Source organism: Solanum stenotomum, chromosome 3 (assembly GCF_019186545.1).
Source record: "Solanum stenotomum isolate F172 chromosome 3, ASM1918654v1, whole genome shotgun sequence".
In the NCBI taxonomy this organism is placed as follows: domain Eukaryota; kingdom Viridiplantae; phylum Streptophyta; class Magnoliopsida; order Solanales; family Solanaceae; genus Solanum; species Solanum stenotomum.
The window spans coordinates 6,478,912-6,495,854 of NC_064284.1; the positions used below are offsets into that span (position 1 = coordinate 6,478,912).

Here is a 16,943-nt window from a genome sequence, read left to right on the forward strand (position 1 = left end):
CCGTCCTATCCCACTAACTAAGGGAATGGGTTGGGGCCTTTAGTGGGATTTTAAAATGAAATAAAATTATTATTTAGAAATGGTAATGACTATTTTTTTTTAATAAACTTCAAACTTAATAAATTGTGAAATAGCTAAGTAAAAAGTTGATACAACGCTACATAAGTTTAGTTTTTAAAATTTTACAAACTTGCATGGGTTAAAAATAAGTTGGCAAAGGCTAGTGTGGAAACCTGGGAGATAAAAGTAAGTTGACAATAGTTAGTTTTAAAATTATAATTTTTAGCTAACAACTCACGTCTCTAAAGAAGAACACCTAATTTATGTTGCCACCAACTTGTGATAAGAAATATTTTACCCCCAAAGTGGAACGTGTGAATTCAAATATCGAATATCAGGTGTGAAATCTAAAAAATAATTGCACAATAACTAATATTTCAAGTTTAAATAACATGTCTTTGATAAGAAATATTTTACCTCCAAAATGGAATGTGTGAATTCAAATATCGAATATCAGGTGTGAAACCTAAAAAATAATTGTAGAACAACTTTGAGGTACTACTATTTTGACATGTGCTATTTTGAAAGACTAAATAACAAATACATGTTTGCCTTTTAACAACCATGGTGAATTTTGAAGTTTAGTTAGCTCCTCTGTAATTTTGATGTTACTGGCTTCATCAAGCAACCACTGACTTTCCCCACCAAACTAGATAACAATTCCATATTTCTTAGTTACAAGGAAGCAAAGGTAGAATGGAAAATAGGTTGAGAGTGAATAAGTACAAAAGAGGAAATTCAAAACTGATAATAGCACGATTTTCAGGTAGGTACACTAATAATTGTTACGGCTCATTTGGTCATGCGATGTGGAATCATGATTTGAAATTATGATATGATATCATAATATGAAATCATGAGATTAAATTGAAGTTTTGTTTGGACATGCGATATGAAATTTTTGTGTTGTATATTTTCTCATAAAAATAAGAATGTCATAAGTTGTAAAACTATTAAAATAACCTCAATTATTTATTCAAAAAATTATAAAATCACATAATAAATTATAACAAAGCTCCATTTAGTAACTGTTTGATCTAACTTTAATTCAATAAAAAGAATTAAATATAAATTATAGTGTATTTAAATACCGGATATCAGGTGTCCAAAAAGAAAAAAAATCAAAATGAGAGCATTATTAAAGTGGGAGTGTTTGATTAGATAACATTTCAAAAATCTGATTCCATATGGCAGACAAAGAAATGTTAAAAAGTAAAAGTATATGTTTGCTTTTGGAATTTTCTCTCCAATTGACTAAGTGGAATAATAGAGAATATGGTATATGAAAATGAAAACTAAAAAAGTAGTGGGGTCATTATTAAAGTGGGAGTGTTTGATTAGATAACATTTCAAAAAATTTGATTCCATATGGCAGACAAAGAAATGTAGATAAAAGTAAAAGTATATGTTTGCTTTTGGAATTTTCTCTCCAATTGATTAAGTGAGTCATGATGAAGTCCTTGTTCTCTTCTATTGAAGTGAAAATAACTTTTTGTTATTTTTCAAATTCTTGGAAATTTAGGCATGTCTTGTAAGAAGTTAAATATTCATATACTGTAATCATAATATGTAAACGTTACATTTGGATTGTGCAACTACACGATTTTCACTGTTTGTGTACATAATCAAGAAAACATACATGACTCCATTAGGTTCCTTGGAGCTTTGATGATCCTAGAAGCCTTTGTTCTTTAAGTAGTGACAATTGGACAGAACAGAGACAAGTGTTCTGAATTCTTGGCTGGTTTGTGTGGCCTATGTTAACATGATGGACAGCTAAATAATTGTATATATTAATGTAATTATATAGTGCTATGAATTAGTATTATCATATAGATTTGTTGTAGAATCAAAGGAATAAATATTGTAATGGCTAAATTACTACCATTGGCAATCTGTATTTGTGATAGACCTTGATACTTGAGAACATTTTTTAGGATGCTCGTTGAGTTGGTCATATGAGAAGCACCTGAATCAACAGTCCAAAAATTAGATGTAACATCATTAACTTGTAATTCCAATGCTGGAAAAGGCTGACACGATCATTTGTTGTACCATTTCAGCAGTAAGAACTTGTCCTGAAGATGAGTTATCAATAGTGGAATCATTTATCCCAGCTTGAAAAGCATTGACCCTACGATTTTGAGGGAGCGTGGGACACTCTTTGATAATGTGTCCTTGTTGTTTACAATAATTACAGAACTTCTTGCTACAATTGCTAGCAATATGATCATATTCTTTGCAACTGTAGCATTGAGTTCTAGTCATATCTATGCCCTTTCCTTTAGCTTGAGCAGCAAATGCAACAGTAGCATGATGGACTTTCTTAATTTAAAATGCTCTACTTTCAAAGGATCCTCTTTTGAAAAGTCAGAGCAACATAGCCAATTTGGTAATGAATCATCTCTCATTTCTCTCTCAGGTATAGAGCAGTAACAAGTGCATATTATCGAAGTGCAGTTGGCGCAATGCTAGACTATGACTTAACAAAACGCCAATCATTCGATCATATGGCTGGAGGAACTAAGAGGTCATGCGGACAAGAACATCATAGTTATTATGCTCATTGTTCCCGGACAGCACTCGGATTCTGGTGGGAATAGTGGTGGTTGCTGCATGTCGTCATGATTATTTATTGAGTTCTGGAGGTCTTTCTATTTATCCGAAATCATAATATAACTGGGAATGATTTCTGTTTTATGTAGAATAGGGAATTGTTGTTGATGATGAAGTTGATTTAGATAGTCCGTTTAGCTATTTGTGTATACAGTTCATTAAGTTGTTCACTAGGCATCAGGGCCAGAGCTACAACCCTGTCTACAGATTCTGTCATGTATTTGTGTTTAAAAATTCACTTAATATGTATAAACAATTTATCCAGAATCTACTATGCTTGCTTTTCTAGAATACAACACTCATAAACTCAAAATCCTAGCTCCGTTAAAGATACAAACACACTAGTATGGTGACCGGGAATGATAAAAAGAGCTTGTAAGAGACATTATCTGCCAGGGTCAAGGTCTTGGGAACTCGAGCACATCTAGGGTTGATAATAAAATTAGATGGGCCACGATTGTACGCCTGGAAGAAAGCAACATTGAATGTTACAAGGTAAAAATCTATACAATTATGCCTAACCAACAGAAATGAAAGGCAACAGAGTTTTCATTTCAAGATTAAACACAGTGAACACCTTTTACAAAATTCAATCTTGTTGAACAGTTAATGTAAGTGTAGTCAACCACGATAAGGATTCCAGATCCCTCGAGGTGGAGTAACTACAATGTTCTACTCCCACGATATGTAGTTCCTCCAATCGAACTAGTCTTGATAAGACCATTGGTGAAATAGTACTTGATGCTTATTCAAAAACTCAAACATAATTAGATTTTTTCAATTTTCCTTTCTCCACTGGCACCTCATCTAACTGAGAATCTCTGATGCTGAAAATTACCAAATTGACAAGTTTGCCAATAATGGATATGTCATCCAACCATAAATTAATCAGACATAGCGTCCTCAGATTAGTCAACCTCTAAATAGAAGCTGGAAAAGGCGTGCAATGATTTACTCATTGCAACAAAAAAATTATCATGTGATGTGATTAATCTTTAAAAATAACTGTAGAATGCAAGATGGCGTGAGAAAATAAATCTACATATCAGTTGTTAAATATAATGAAAGATGAATTTAGAACCATAGGCGGATTCCAAATTTAAAGTATACAGAATCTTATAGTGACCTCAAGTTAATATCACAATCAACTATTTTCTAGATATTACTAATATATATTCAAGATCATTTTCTAGAAAGGAATGAAGTTGTCGTTATATATAGCAAAGAATATGCTAGGAATCAGTAGGCAGTGAATTATTAGTATTTGTCTTCCCTCTCTTCTTCCTTCTTCCCTAAGTTCCCTCATCTTCCTTCTTTATGTCATTACAGTCTTTCTTATTCTCCTTTCTAGTTGTTATATTATTACATTGTTACAAAACCTCTTCATTTCCGGGCAGTCATCAATATGCACTTCCTTGACAAATGGAAATTCAAGAGCATGTTCTGTCAGAAAGAAATGCGCCAGCTGGAAAAGGTACAATTCTTCCAACAGGGGAAATAAGGTCATGATTCTTTCTCCTTGTTGTTCCTCTTCTGTGATAACTTCTTCCATCAAGTCACAATGAGAGCGAAAATGGAGAATTTGGTATGAAAATCAAATATCAAGGATGCAATGGAGAATGTGGTTGTTTTCTTTCAAGTAATATATTCACTGAAATTTAGGTTTTGAGAATAAGAAGAGTGGGGTCAAAATGATAACATTACTTACATTTTAAATTCTAATAATTCCATATAGTATACTTGTTCAGATAAATTAAGAACAAGTTTGTTGTTTACCTAACTTGTAAATTTTATACTCTCAACTACCTCTCTTGCTTGGTTTTATGACCACTAAAGCACTTTCCTTTTAAATTAACTTAATTTTCTCCTCCAATGAACACAAACCATGTGGCTGCTTCAATAGATTGGCAAAATATAAAGACTAAAGTGAGATTAAGGACCAGCTAAAAGTAATTAACAAGTCTTAAAGTAGTGGTAATGGCAGACATAGAAAGAAGAAAAAAGGGGAAAGTAATGGTTAGCTTTTGGTATTTTCCATCCCAGTTTCACACATATGAATAACGATCTCAAATTTATTGAAGTGAATTATCACTTGTTGCCTGTTGGAATGACGGTTGGAACATAATTCAGTGATATATCCATCCACATGATATATAATACATGTGGTCACGACTCACGAGGCACTATCCTCAGATAATAAGAGTTTAACAGTGTTCTTATATTGCCTTTTAAATCTTGTTTTATATAAAAATAAAACGGATAATGCATGAGTACCCATTGACTTAACTAAGATCCTATTACCCCTGAACTCATTTTTTTTTTGCATTTTTGTGCATTTTTTGTGCTGATGTGGCACCTTCAACTATCCAAGTTGGTTGGGTTTGTACACACTCGCCCACCACGTGTGTAAATGTTATTTTTAATTAAAATTTATTTTTTTTAAAGAAAATTAATTTTTTTTCTCTTAATTTTTTTTTAAAAATTAAATATTTCAATTTTTTTTAAAAATTATCTTATTTTTTTTAATCTTGTATTTAAATTAATAAATACACATTATTTTTTACCTTGTATCGAAACTTTTTTTTTTACGTACATTCATTGTTTTTTCTCTTTTATTTTTCTATTGATTTTATTTTCTTTGTCTTTTGTTTTGATTTGATTTCAAATGTCTTATATTTAAAATAAGTTAATTTTGAATGGATATAAAAAAAAAAGTGAAGAAAATCAAATAAACATAAAAAAAAATTAAACGCTAAAATTAAAGGACACTTTTAATTTTTTTTTTTTTTTAAAATACACATAATTTTTTAAAAATAATTAAAAGTGAAAAGATAATAAATTAATTTGAAAAAAAGTTTAAAGTGAAAAGAAATTAAAATAAATATTTTACAAAGAAAGAAATAAAAATAATTAAATATATATAAGTTTTATTGTCAATGAATATGTGTACTAACTAATTATAAAGTTTCCAATCAAAAAATGACATGTGTCCAATTTGTGCACTCATCACTTGTCTTCAAGAGAGTGTGCACACTCTCTATACCATGTCAGCATTTGTGCTATATTTATTCCATTTTAAATTAGTTTAGGGGATAATAGAACTCTAGTTAAGTTTAGGTGTGTTTCTGGGATTTTGGTCATAGTTTAGGGGGTGCTTATGCATTATCCCAAAATAAAGGGAAAATGCATAAGTACCCCCCCAGCCTATACCCGAAATCCCAGAGACACACCTAACCTTTACTAAGGTCCTATTACCCCCCCGAACTTATTTTATATGTAATATTCTACCCCTTTTTGGCCTATGTGGCACTGTCTTGTGGGCCCAGCGCATGTTGACTTTTTTTTCAAGGATAGTGTCACGTAGGCCGAAAAGGGGTAGAATATTACATATAAAGTAAGTTCGGGGGGTAATAGGACCTTAGTAAAGGTTAGGTGTGTCTCTGGGATTTCGGGCATAGGCTGGGGGTACTTATGCATATAAAATAAGTTCGATCATGAAGGCCTTATTGTTGTTAAACTTTAGTGCTCTTGCAACTGTAACAATTGCAATTGGCAGCCCCTTGCATTCTTTGGCAACCTCTTTTGCTATGTCATGAAGAGAAGGATCATCAACTGAATTACAGACTTTCTGCCTGAAAAGGATCCATGCTTCCTCTTTAGATAAGGTTCCAACTTCCATGATCTTATGAGCCTCCATAGCCTGACAAACATCTCGGCGACGCGTTGTGAATGTCACTTTCATCGATGGTACTTCAAGTTTGTACTAGCAACGATAGAAACAGCCTCTTTCAACCTCAGCTCTACGTCGCAATGTAGTAGCCACATCTGCAGCAGTGGTATCAACACTAGTTAACCAAGCCACAACACTGGGAGAAATGACTTGTATGTTTCTCCGGGCAGCCTCCGCTTCTTGCTGCACCTCATTTCTGATTATCTCCAGCTTATCAGATTCTTCATCCAGAGATTTGATGTTTCTATTGTAGTAAATGAGATACCCAACATTATTGATCATGAAATTTGAGCATTTTTCCACAACTTTAGATAGGAAATCCATAGCTATGATCTCCTTTGTTACCAGTTGAGCACCTTTTCTCTACTCAGAACTCTGCTACTTGTTATTATTAGTAACTGGGAAGTATAATCCTTTTTTTTATTGACAAAAAGTCCTTTTTAGCTGTTAAATATAATGAAAGATGAACTTAGAATCACAGGCGGATCCAAATTTATAGTTTACAGAATTCTGCAGTGACCTCAAGTTTATATCACAATCAATTATTTTTTTGATATTACTAATACATATACTAGATCTACAGCCAATAGCTAGTAGGCTGACATGAACCGATAGGTTACAATAATGTAGATCCGCCTCTCCTTGTTTATTACCTCCATCACGAGCATAGGTATCAGGTGATGTTCCGTGTTCGAGGTTTTACTTGCATTATTTCATTGAGTTTTTCCTACCAGCTTCCTAACTTCTGGCATGACTAGGTTCTGCTTCATCGTCATCACTAGCTTCTTGTTCCTGCAGGAAATAGAGAATGCAAAAGAAGAGAGAGATGACTAGATTATTAAGTAAAAGAAAGTTGATGAACTTAAATAAGTATCTAAAACGGAAAGAGAGCAGTAGAGCCTAATTAGAATATCATGTAGCAGTTACTTATATAGCTAGCGGAATAAGACATACCTTGTTATTTAACTCCTGCTGTATCCATTTATTGAGATCTAGTATCACCTCATCACCCCATTTGAGAATCGGTGTACTCACAGATATTCCCTGTTGAACAAACGTCTTCATTTCAGGGCAGTCACCAATTTCCACATTTCTTAGAAATGGAAATTCAAGGGCATGGTTTGTCAGAAAGAAATGCCCCAACTTAGGCAGCTTGCAAAGCTCCAGTCTGTCCAAGAGGGGAAATAAGGTCATGATTCCTTCTCCTTGCTGTTCCTCTTTTGTGATCACTTCTTCCATTGATTCACAATTTATTATGTGTAACACTTTGAGATTCAGAAGACCTTTGGCCACTGATGGAGACATCAAGTTTCTCAATTTTCCACAATCCCATACATTCAATGTTTGAAGTTTGGTGAAGTAGTTAGTTGGAAGTTGGTGAGAGCATAGTGCACTTATGCTTTCAAGTTTCCAGATGTATAGCTCTTCTAGGTTGGGACAAGAAACCTGCGAGCTTTGAAGTATCAAACGTTGTTGCAGATACAGTTGGAGCTATTGAGTGGAGAAGCCAAAAGTGCTTACACACATTTATTTATATATTTTTAAAAAGCCAAATATATATATATATATATAAAAAAAATTGTATATGATCTTGTTTCATAATTTAAAAAAGTTTTTTAGTATCTCAAATACATTTGTGTTTTTTTTCCATTCGGGCTGGGTCTAGAGGGGTAAAAAAAGGGTGAGATAATTTTTGAAAGCCACGACATTTTTGAATTTAAAAAATCACTATTATATATTTTTTAATTAAATAAATATAAATTTATTAACGAAAATGATAATTATGCACCATATATTAGACGGTAGAGCTATATATACATCAATTTTATTAACAAGAGGTATATTTGCTCAAAATCGCAAAGTTGAGTAGTATATTGCCCATTTCCCCCTAATTCAATGAATAATTTGAGTTTCACTCATCTGCTAGTAAAATTTATCATAAATGCCCCATTTTTCTGTAAATATAAAAAATAAACGAAAAAGTGGTCTAAAATGCACTTATTGTTACTTAATAAGTCAAAATTGTCATTTTTCAAATAAATATAGTATCATTTTTTAAACACATTCTTTTCCAAATGATAGTTTTTTATTAGCAAATGTTAATTTAAAATTATTTTTTCACTTGTTAGACAAAAAGGATATATCTAAGCAATAGATTTTGTTTAAGCAAACATCTTTAATGCTCAAGTAAAAGGTAACATTTTGGTGATAAGAAGCAAACCTTTTCATCAAAAAGAGGATTTGACCTCTCTTGTATCCATTTATTTAGATCATCTACTTTCACCTCATCATCACATTTGAGAATCGGTGTACTCACAGATATTCCCTGTTGGACAAACGTCTTCATTTCAGGGCAGCCATTAATAAACACTACTGTGAGAGATGGAAATTCAAGAGCATGCTCTATCAAATAGAAATGCCCCAGCTTAGGCAGATTAATAAGATTCAGCTCTTGCAATCGGGGAAATAAGGTGATGATTCCTTCTCCTTTTGTGATCACTTCTTCCATTGATTCACAGCCCTCTATCTTTAGCTTTTGGAGATTCAGAAGACCTTTAGCCACTGATGGAGACATCAAGTTTCTCAATTTTCCACAATATCGTACAAACAATCTTTGAAGTTTGGTGAAGTAGTCAGTTGTAAGTTGGTGAGAACATAGAGCACTTATGCTGTTAGCTGTATCGATAAATAGCTCTTCTAGGTTGGGACAAGAAACCTGCGAACTTTGAAGTATCAAACTTTGTTGCNGAGTCTAGAGCGGTAGAGATAACTTTGAAAATCACACGACATTTTTTAAATTAAAAAATTACTATTATATACTTTTTAATTAAATAAATATAAAAATTTTAACGAAAATGATAAATATGCACCATAAATTAGACAGTAGATGTATATATGCACCAATTTTATTAACAAATAAATTTATTATTTATTTTCTTTTTGAACATACACATTCTTTTCCTAATGATATTTTTTTTATTAGCAAATGTTAATCCTACTTCAACTGGAAAAAAATAATACTAAAAACATTTCTTATTTTATTATAAATATCAAAATAAAAATTAATGGTTGATTTACTATGATCTTATATATAAGATATATATTATCAATATAAAGGGTACATTTTTTAATAGTTAAAGTAATTTTAAAATAAAGAAAACAATAATAGAGTACTTTAAAAGTAATATCTTTTAATAGGAATAAGATTTGTTCAGAAAGAAAAGAAATACTATATTTATGCGGAAAGAAATATTTTTGACTCAAGTAGTAACAATAGGAACATTTCCAGAACAAACTATCAGCGGCAAGAACATTTTCTTACTAAAGTAGTGAGGGCAAGAACATTTTTGGACTAAACTATAAATTGAGGGCATTTTTGATCATCTTAGGTAAGTAAGAATATGAAACTCAAATAATATGAAAAATTATTATTTATTTTCACACTTAAAAAATGAAATAAGAATATGAAACTCAAATAATGATAAGTTAATATATCTCTAAGGGAGATATTTAAAACTTAAATTAACCGTTGAATAAAAAAAGTCACAAAAATTCACATCAAATACAGCCTTATATGGATTTTTTAAATAACAAATTAAAAAAATTAATTTTAATTTTTTTCTTTTTACTAGTTAGACAAAAAGGATATATGTGAGCAATAGACTTTGTTTAAGTAAATATGTTTAATGCTCAAGTAAAAGGTAACATTTTGGTGATAAGAAGCTAACCTTTTCATCAAAAAGAGGATTTGAGTTGTTGGCTGTAGGCCTGAAATTCTGGAACTCAGGTAGTTCAATGAAGATCATTCTTTGTAACTGAGGGAACTCAATGCGCTCAACATTGTCACTGCAAATGTAAGTCAGGCATTCCAGAAATTGAAGGTTCAACAGATATAAATTGGGGAACTTGATTACTTCATGTGTTGTCTTCAATAAATGTGTCACTATATCACATTTGCAGAGGCTGAGACATTTCAGGTTCTGAAATTCATTCAGCTGCAACTCAGTCAACACATTATTAGAGCCCTTTCCCCTTGAATCTACATATTCACTCTCCTTCAACAGGTGGCAGATCCAATCACCCAATGGGGCAGTCTCCATGACCTCTAAAGCAATACTCTTGTCGCAATCATCAAAATAAAATCCATCCACTTTAAGAGCGTACCGTTTCAACTTCGAGGAAAGGCCCAAGTTACTGTAGATCACATCACTCAAATCTTCTACTCCCACAATATGTAGTTCCTCCAATTGAGCTAGTTTTGATAACACCCCTCCTGAAATCCTTTTAAGTTTTCTTTTCCAATTCCAATACTCTAAACTAATTAGCTTGGTCAGTTTTCCTATCTCTTCTGGCAGCTCATCTAACTCACAATCTCTTATACTCAGAATTTTTAATTCGACAAGTTCCCCAATAAAGGATATGTCATCTAACCTTAAATTACTCAGACACAGTGTCCTCAGACTTGACAACCTCCTAATGGATGCTGGAAAACGCAGAATTGACTCCCTAAAACTGTGTCCCCTCAGACTCAATACATTGAGGTTACTCATTTCATCAAAAAAATCGTCCTGTAGTTTGAATGGATCTTCAAAACTGAGTTTCAATATTAAAAGCTTCAGTTTTGGGCAAAATATTGGTCTAGGAAGCTCATCAAATTTATTTGCAATAATTGACATGTGACTGAAATGCTCATAACAAGTTCTACTTGGGAGCTCTTCTGAGTTAACATCGTGACTTACCATAAAGTTATGCTCTCCTTCAGACGCAATACTTATAGCCACATCTCGGACCACATCATGCATTTTCACATGATTTTTGTCTGAACCTTGGAATAACAAGAAACCATCTTTCAATATTTCTAATAGAAGACACACCCTATTTCTTGCTCCTTGTATATTTTTAATACTCGAAAAGATGCCAAGCCCCATTCCAAATGTAAGCAATTCTCCAGTCCGAATATCACTATCTTCCTCGAACAAAGAACAAAACAAAAAGAGATACTTTGCCTCATTCTTGCTCAAGTGGTCATAGCTTAGCCTCAGAGATTTATACACCTTTTTGTGCACTCCAGGGATATTTTTTGGTTCTGCATCACGTAATTGTATAAGGGCATCCTCCCACGAAGGCTTGGTTTTACTCTTTAGTGCTCCTGCAAGTATAATAATTGCAAGCGGCAACCCTTTGCATTCTTTGGCAATCTCTTTTGCTATGTCAATCAGAGAAGGATCGTTGCCAAAATCACTGACTTTCTCTTTGAAAAGGCTCCATGCTTCCTCTTCAGATAATGTTCCTACTTCAATGATCGTCTGAGCTTCCATTTCTACACAAACATTTCGGAATCGCGTCGTCAATATCACTTTGCACCGATGGTTGTGGCTGTTACCACTGGGAATTCCAAGCTTGTCTAGATCATCAAGAGCCTCCCAAACATCATCCAAGATTATAAGCTTGTGGCTGTTCTGAAGCATTAGCCTTGTACGCAGCCGATCTCCACGAATCAACAAATTATCCCCTTCTAATTTCAGCCCAAGTCCTTCTGCGATCTGACCCTGAAGTTTTTTCAAGTCTGGTTGTTGACTGACAGTTACCATGACAACATCTTTGAAGAACCCTTGTTGTTTCNTATATATATATATAACCAGTATAAACGGTACATTTTTTAATAGTTAAAGTAATTCTAAAATAAAGAAAACAATAATAGAGTACTTTAAAAGTAATATCTTTTAATAGGAATAAGATTTGTTCAGAAAGAAAAGAAATAATATATTTTTGACTCAAGTAGTAACAATAGAAACATTTTTGGACTAAACTATAAATTGAGGGCATTTTTGATCATTTTAGGTAAGTAAGGCATTATCGACCTTTTCTCAAAAAATAAATTACATTATAGCTGCAAAAATTTGTTCTTACTTTTTTCTTCTTTTCTATATCTATTTATTTTCACACTAAGAAAATGAAATAAGAATATGAAACTCAAATAATAATTAGTTAATAGATCTATAAGGGAAATAAAACTTAAATTAACCGTTGAATAAAAAAAGTCACAAAAATTCACATCAAATATAGCCTTATATGGATTTTTTAAATAACAAATTAAAATTATTTTTTCACTTGTTAGACAAAAAGGATAATATAAGCAATAGACTTTGTTTAAGTAAATATCTTTAATGCTCAAGTAAAAGGTAACATTTTTGTGAGAAGAAGCAAACCTTTTCATCAAAAAGAGGATTTGAGTTGTTGGCTGTAGGCCTGAAATTCTGGAACTCAGGTAGTTCATTGAAGATCATTTTCCGTAACAGAGGGAACTCAATGCGCTCAACATTGTCACTGCAAATGTGAGTCAGGCATTTCAGTTTTTCAAGCTTCAACTCATATAAATTGGGGAACTTGATTACTTCATGTGTTGTCTTCAATAAATGTGTCACTGAATCACATTCAGTGAGGTTGAGACATTTCACGTTCTGCAATTCATTCAGCTGCAACTCAGTCAACACATTATTAGAGCCGTTTCCAGTTGACTCTACAAATTCACTCTCCTTCAACAGGTGGCAGATCCAATCACCCAATGGGGCATTCTCCGTGACCTCTAAAGCAATATTCTTGTCGTAATCACCACAATAATTAGCTTCATCCACTTTAAGAGTGTACCGTGTCAACTTGGAGGGAAGGCCAAGGTTACTGTACATCACATCACTCAAATCTTCTACTCCCACCATATGTAGTTCCTCCAATTGAGCTAATCTTGATAACACCCTTGCTGAAATCCTTTTAAGTGCTCTTTTCTCATTCCAAAACTCTAACCTAATTAACTTGGTCAATTTTCCTATCTCCTCTGGCAGTTCATCTAACTCACAATCTCTTATGCTGAGAATTTCTAATTCGACAAGTTCCCCAATAAAGGATATGTTATCCAACGTTAACTCACTCAGACACAGAGTCCTCAGACTTGACAACCTCTGAATGGATGCTGGAAAACGCAGAATGGACTTCTTAAATCTGAGTCCCCTCAGGCTCAAGACATTGAGGTTTCTCATTTCATCAAAAATATTGTCCTGTAGCTTGAATGGATCTTCAAAATGGAGTTTCAACATTAAAAGCTTCAGTTTTGTGCAAATTATTGGTCTAGGATGCTCACCAAATTTATTTGCAACAATTGACATGTGACTGAAATGATCATAAGAAGTTTTTCTTGGAAACTCTTCCGAGTTAACATCGTGACTTACCATAAAGTTTTGCTCTCCCTCAGACGCAATACTTATAGCCACATCACGGACCACATCATGCATTTTGACATGATTTTTGTCTGAACCTTGGGATAACAAGAAACAATCTTTCAATATTTCTAATAGAAGACACACCCTATTTCTTGCTCCTTGTATATTTTTAATACTCGAAAAGATACCAAGCCCCGTTCCAAATCTAAGCAATTCTTCAGTCTGAATATTACTATCTTCCTCGAACAAAGAACAAAGCAAAAAGAGGTACTTTGCTTCACTATTGCCCAAGTGGTCATAGCTTAGCCTCAGAGATTCATACACCTTTTCATGCACTCCAGGGATATTTCTTGGTTCTGCATCACGTAATTGTGTAAGGGCATCCTCCCACGAAGGCTTGGTTTTACTCTTTAGTGCTCCTGCGACAATAATAATTGCAAGTGGCAACCCCTTGCATTCTTTGGCAACCTCTTTTGCTATGTCAATCAGTGAAAGATCGTTGCCAAAATCACCAACTTTCTGACTGAAAAGGAACCATGCTTCCTCTTCGGATAAGGTTCTGACTTCCATGATCCACTGAGCTTCCATTTCTATACAAACATTTCGGAATCGCGTCGTCAATATCACTTTGCACCGATGGTTGTGGTTGCTACCGCTGGGAATTCCAAGCTTGTCTAGATCATGAAGAGCCTCCCAAACATCATCCAAGATTATAAGGTTGCGGCTGTTCTGATCCATTAACCTTGTACGCAGCCGATCTCCACGAACGAACAAATTATCCCCTTCTAATGTCAGCCCGAGTCCTTCTGCGATCTGACCCTGAAGTTTTTTCAAGTCTTGGTGTTGACTGACAGTTACCATGACGACATCTTTGAACAACCCTTGTTGTTTCGCCTTTTGTCTGATTTTCTCAGCGAGTGTTGTTTTACCAACACCACCCAGACCACATATCCCAATCATAGTGACCCCTTCATCTCTCACAGCTGCCATGACCTCTTCCTCTTTCAATTTTCTGGAGTGCAGCTCCTCACCATTGTTACTATATATAGCCTCACTTTGAACTCGACGATCAAAGGAGATTACTTCGCCTTCAGTTTGAAGTTTAGTCAACTCCTCTGTAATTTTCTTGGCTCTCCTGCTGAGGGAGTAACGTGACTTCAAGTTTGGACAGCAACCATAAAAGCAACCCCTTTCAACCTCAGCTGTACGTCCCATTACACCTTCCACTTGTGCAATAGTGGTATCAACACTTTCTAACCAAGCCTCTCCAGTGAGTGAAATGAGTTGTAAGTTTCCCCCGGCATCTTCTGCTCTTCGCTGCACGTCACTTTTTCTGTTCTTCAGCTTCTCAGATTCTTTTCCCATAGATGTGATGTTAGTGTTGTAGTAATATAAATACCTAATCCCTCGCTCTATTGGCTGTATCAAGCAACCAGTGACATTCCCCACCAAAGTAGATAAGAATTCCATATTTTTTGGTTACAAGGTGTGAAAATGGTGGAAATGGATAATTTGGTATGAAAATGAAATATCAGATATTGGAAATGGAGAATTTTCTATGCTAATGAAATATGAGAGAACGGAATTAGAGAATTTGGTATGAAAAATGAAAGGTAGAAGAGCAGCAATGTAGAATTTGGTATGAAAATGAAATATGAGAGAGCGGAAATGGAGAAATTGGTATGAAAATCAAAGAGTAGCAATGTTTGAGAATTTGGTATGAAAACGAAAGACCAGAGAGCGGAAATGGAGAATTTGGTATGAAAATCAAAGACTAGCAATGTGAGAGAATTTGGTATGAAAATGAAAGATCAGAGAGCGGAAATGGAGAATTTGGTATTAAAATCAAAAAGTAGCAATGTTGGAGAATTTGGTATGAAAATGAATACTTAAGAGAGGCAATGGAGAGTTTGATTGTGTTATTCGAAGCAACAAATTCACAGAGATTTATAAGCTGTCAAAATAATATCTTTAAAGTGAGAGTATTGATTAGCTAACATATTAAGGTAGTGAACATCTGATTCCATATCTTCCTTCACTCAAACTCATGTTACGACTTTCCCAAAATATATGCTTTCTTGCAATGGCAAACACTATAAAGAAGAAAGAATGGAAAAGTATATGCTTCTTTTTGGAATTTTCATATTGCTTGCCAAGTGCTCAAAGATCAGACTTTGTCCATACACTCTCTCATTTTTGGCAAAGTATATTCTTTCCTATTTCTTCCAATCTGCCTAAGCTTTGGTGAACAGAGTTACCTGGTAGGATTTTATTTTAAATGTGATGGTTATTATAAAATAGGCACTCAATTTTTTATGACAATGAAACTTGCAAATGCTGCCCTTAGGGGCCATTTGGTTACTGGTTAGAGTTATGCAGGTAGTAGTTATGCATGTATTAGTTATGCATGGTTTAGTTATGCATGTATTAGTTATGCAAGGTTTAATTATGTAGGAATTATGTTGTTTGTACATTTTTAGTATACCAAATATATAAAGTATATATAAATTCACATTCTAAATAAAAAAAATTAGTACATTATAATTAAATATGTGGATATATTTAGTAGTAATATATCATGCGAATATATAATTAGCATATGCACTATCAAAATTATGCATTCCGATACACAATATGAATAAATATTGTATTTTGATTTTAAATGAAAATAAATAAAAAATCGTTTGTATACAAAAAGAAAAAGAAACAAAAATATTTGGGAAAATAGAATAGTTATGTAAAGTTTTCAATAAAAAAAAGATTAAAAAATAAATTAATAGGGATACATGTGTAATTTATCTTTTTAATACTTGTATAACTAATATCCACATAACTTATTCCACCTTCTATCCTGCATAACTTATACATAGATTCTCTCATAAGTTATGTAGGTATTAATTATGTAGGATTACAAAAAACGCAACCAAACACCATATAAAATTAATACATGAATAACTTTTATACAATATTTAGAATTTATCAACCAAACATAGTATAAGTCATGTTGACTTTCCAACCTAGTAAAACACTTTTACCGAACATAGTAAAACTAATACAATGTTTTATACATGAATAGCATGTCCTCTTATACCATAACCAAACGGCCCCTTAGGGTGCACACAAGGGTAAACTTCCCTCCATTGTAATAGCCTTCACATATAGGAGACGTACATTGCACTAGGCAAGTCTCATGCAACGAGGTAAAGATCTGTTTTAAGATANTTCTATACAAACATTTCGGAATCGCGTCGTCAATATCACTTTGCACCGATGGTTGTGGTTGCTACCGCTGGGAATTCCAAGCTTGTCTAGATCATGAAGAG

General features: G+C 33.5%; 2 protein-coding genes across 2 annotated transcripts in view; both read right to left on the reverse strand.

Moving 5' to 3' along the window:
* LOC125860957 (disease resistance protein UNI-like) overlaps window positions 1-15,451 on the reverse strand; it is a 24,545-nt gene extending 9,094 nt beyond the window's left edge. Inside the window, exons 1-2 of the mRNA XM_049541017.1 lie at window positions 13,716-15,451; window positions 11,146-11,231 (exon numbers count right to left, since the gene is read on the reverse strand). Coding sequence (XP_049396974.1) covers window positions 11,146-11,231; window positions 13,716-15,090 — 1,461 coding nt within the window. The 5' untranslated portion in view covers window positions 15,091-15,451. The remainder of the gene's footprint in view (window positions 1-11,145; window positions 11,232-13,715) is intronic.
* The window catches only part of LOC125860955 (disease resistance protein UNI-like), a 237,323-nt gene that overhangs the window by 209,948 nt on the left and 10,432 nt on the right, over window positions 1-16,943 (reverse strand). The window lies entirely within an intron of this gene.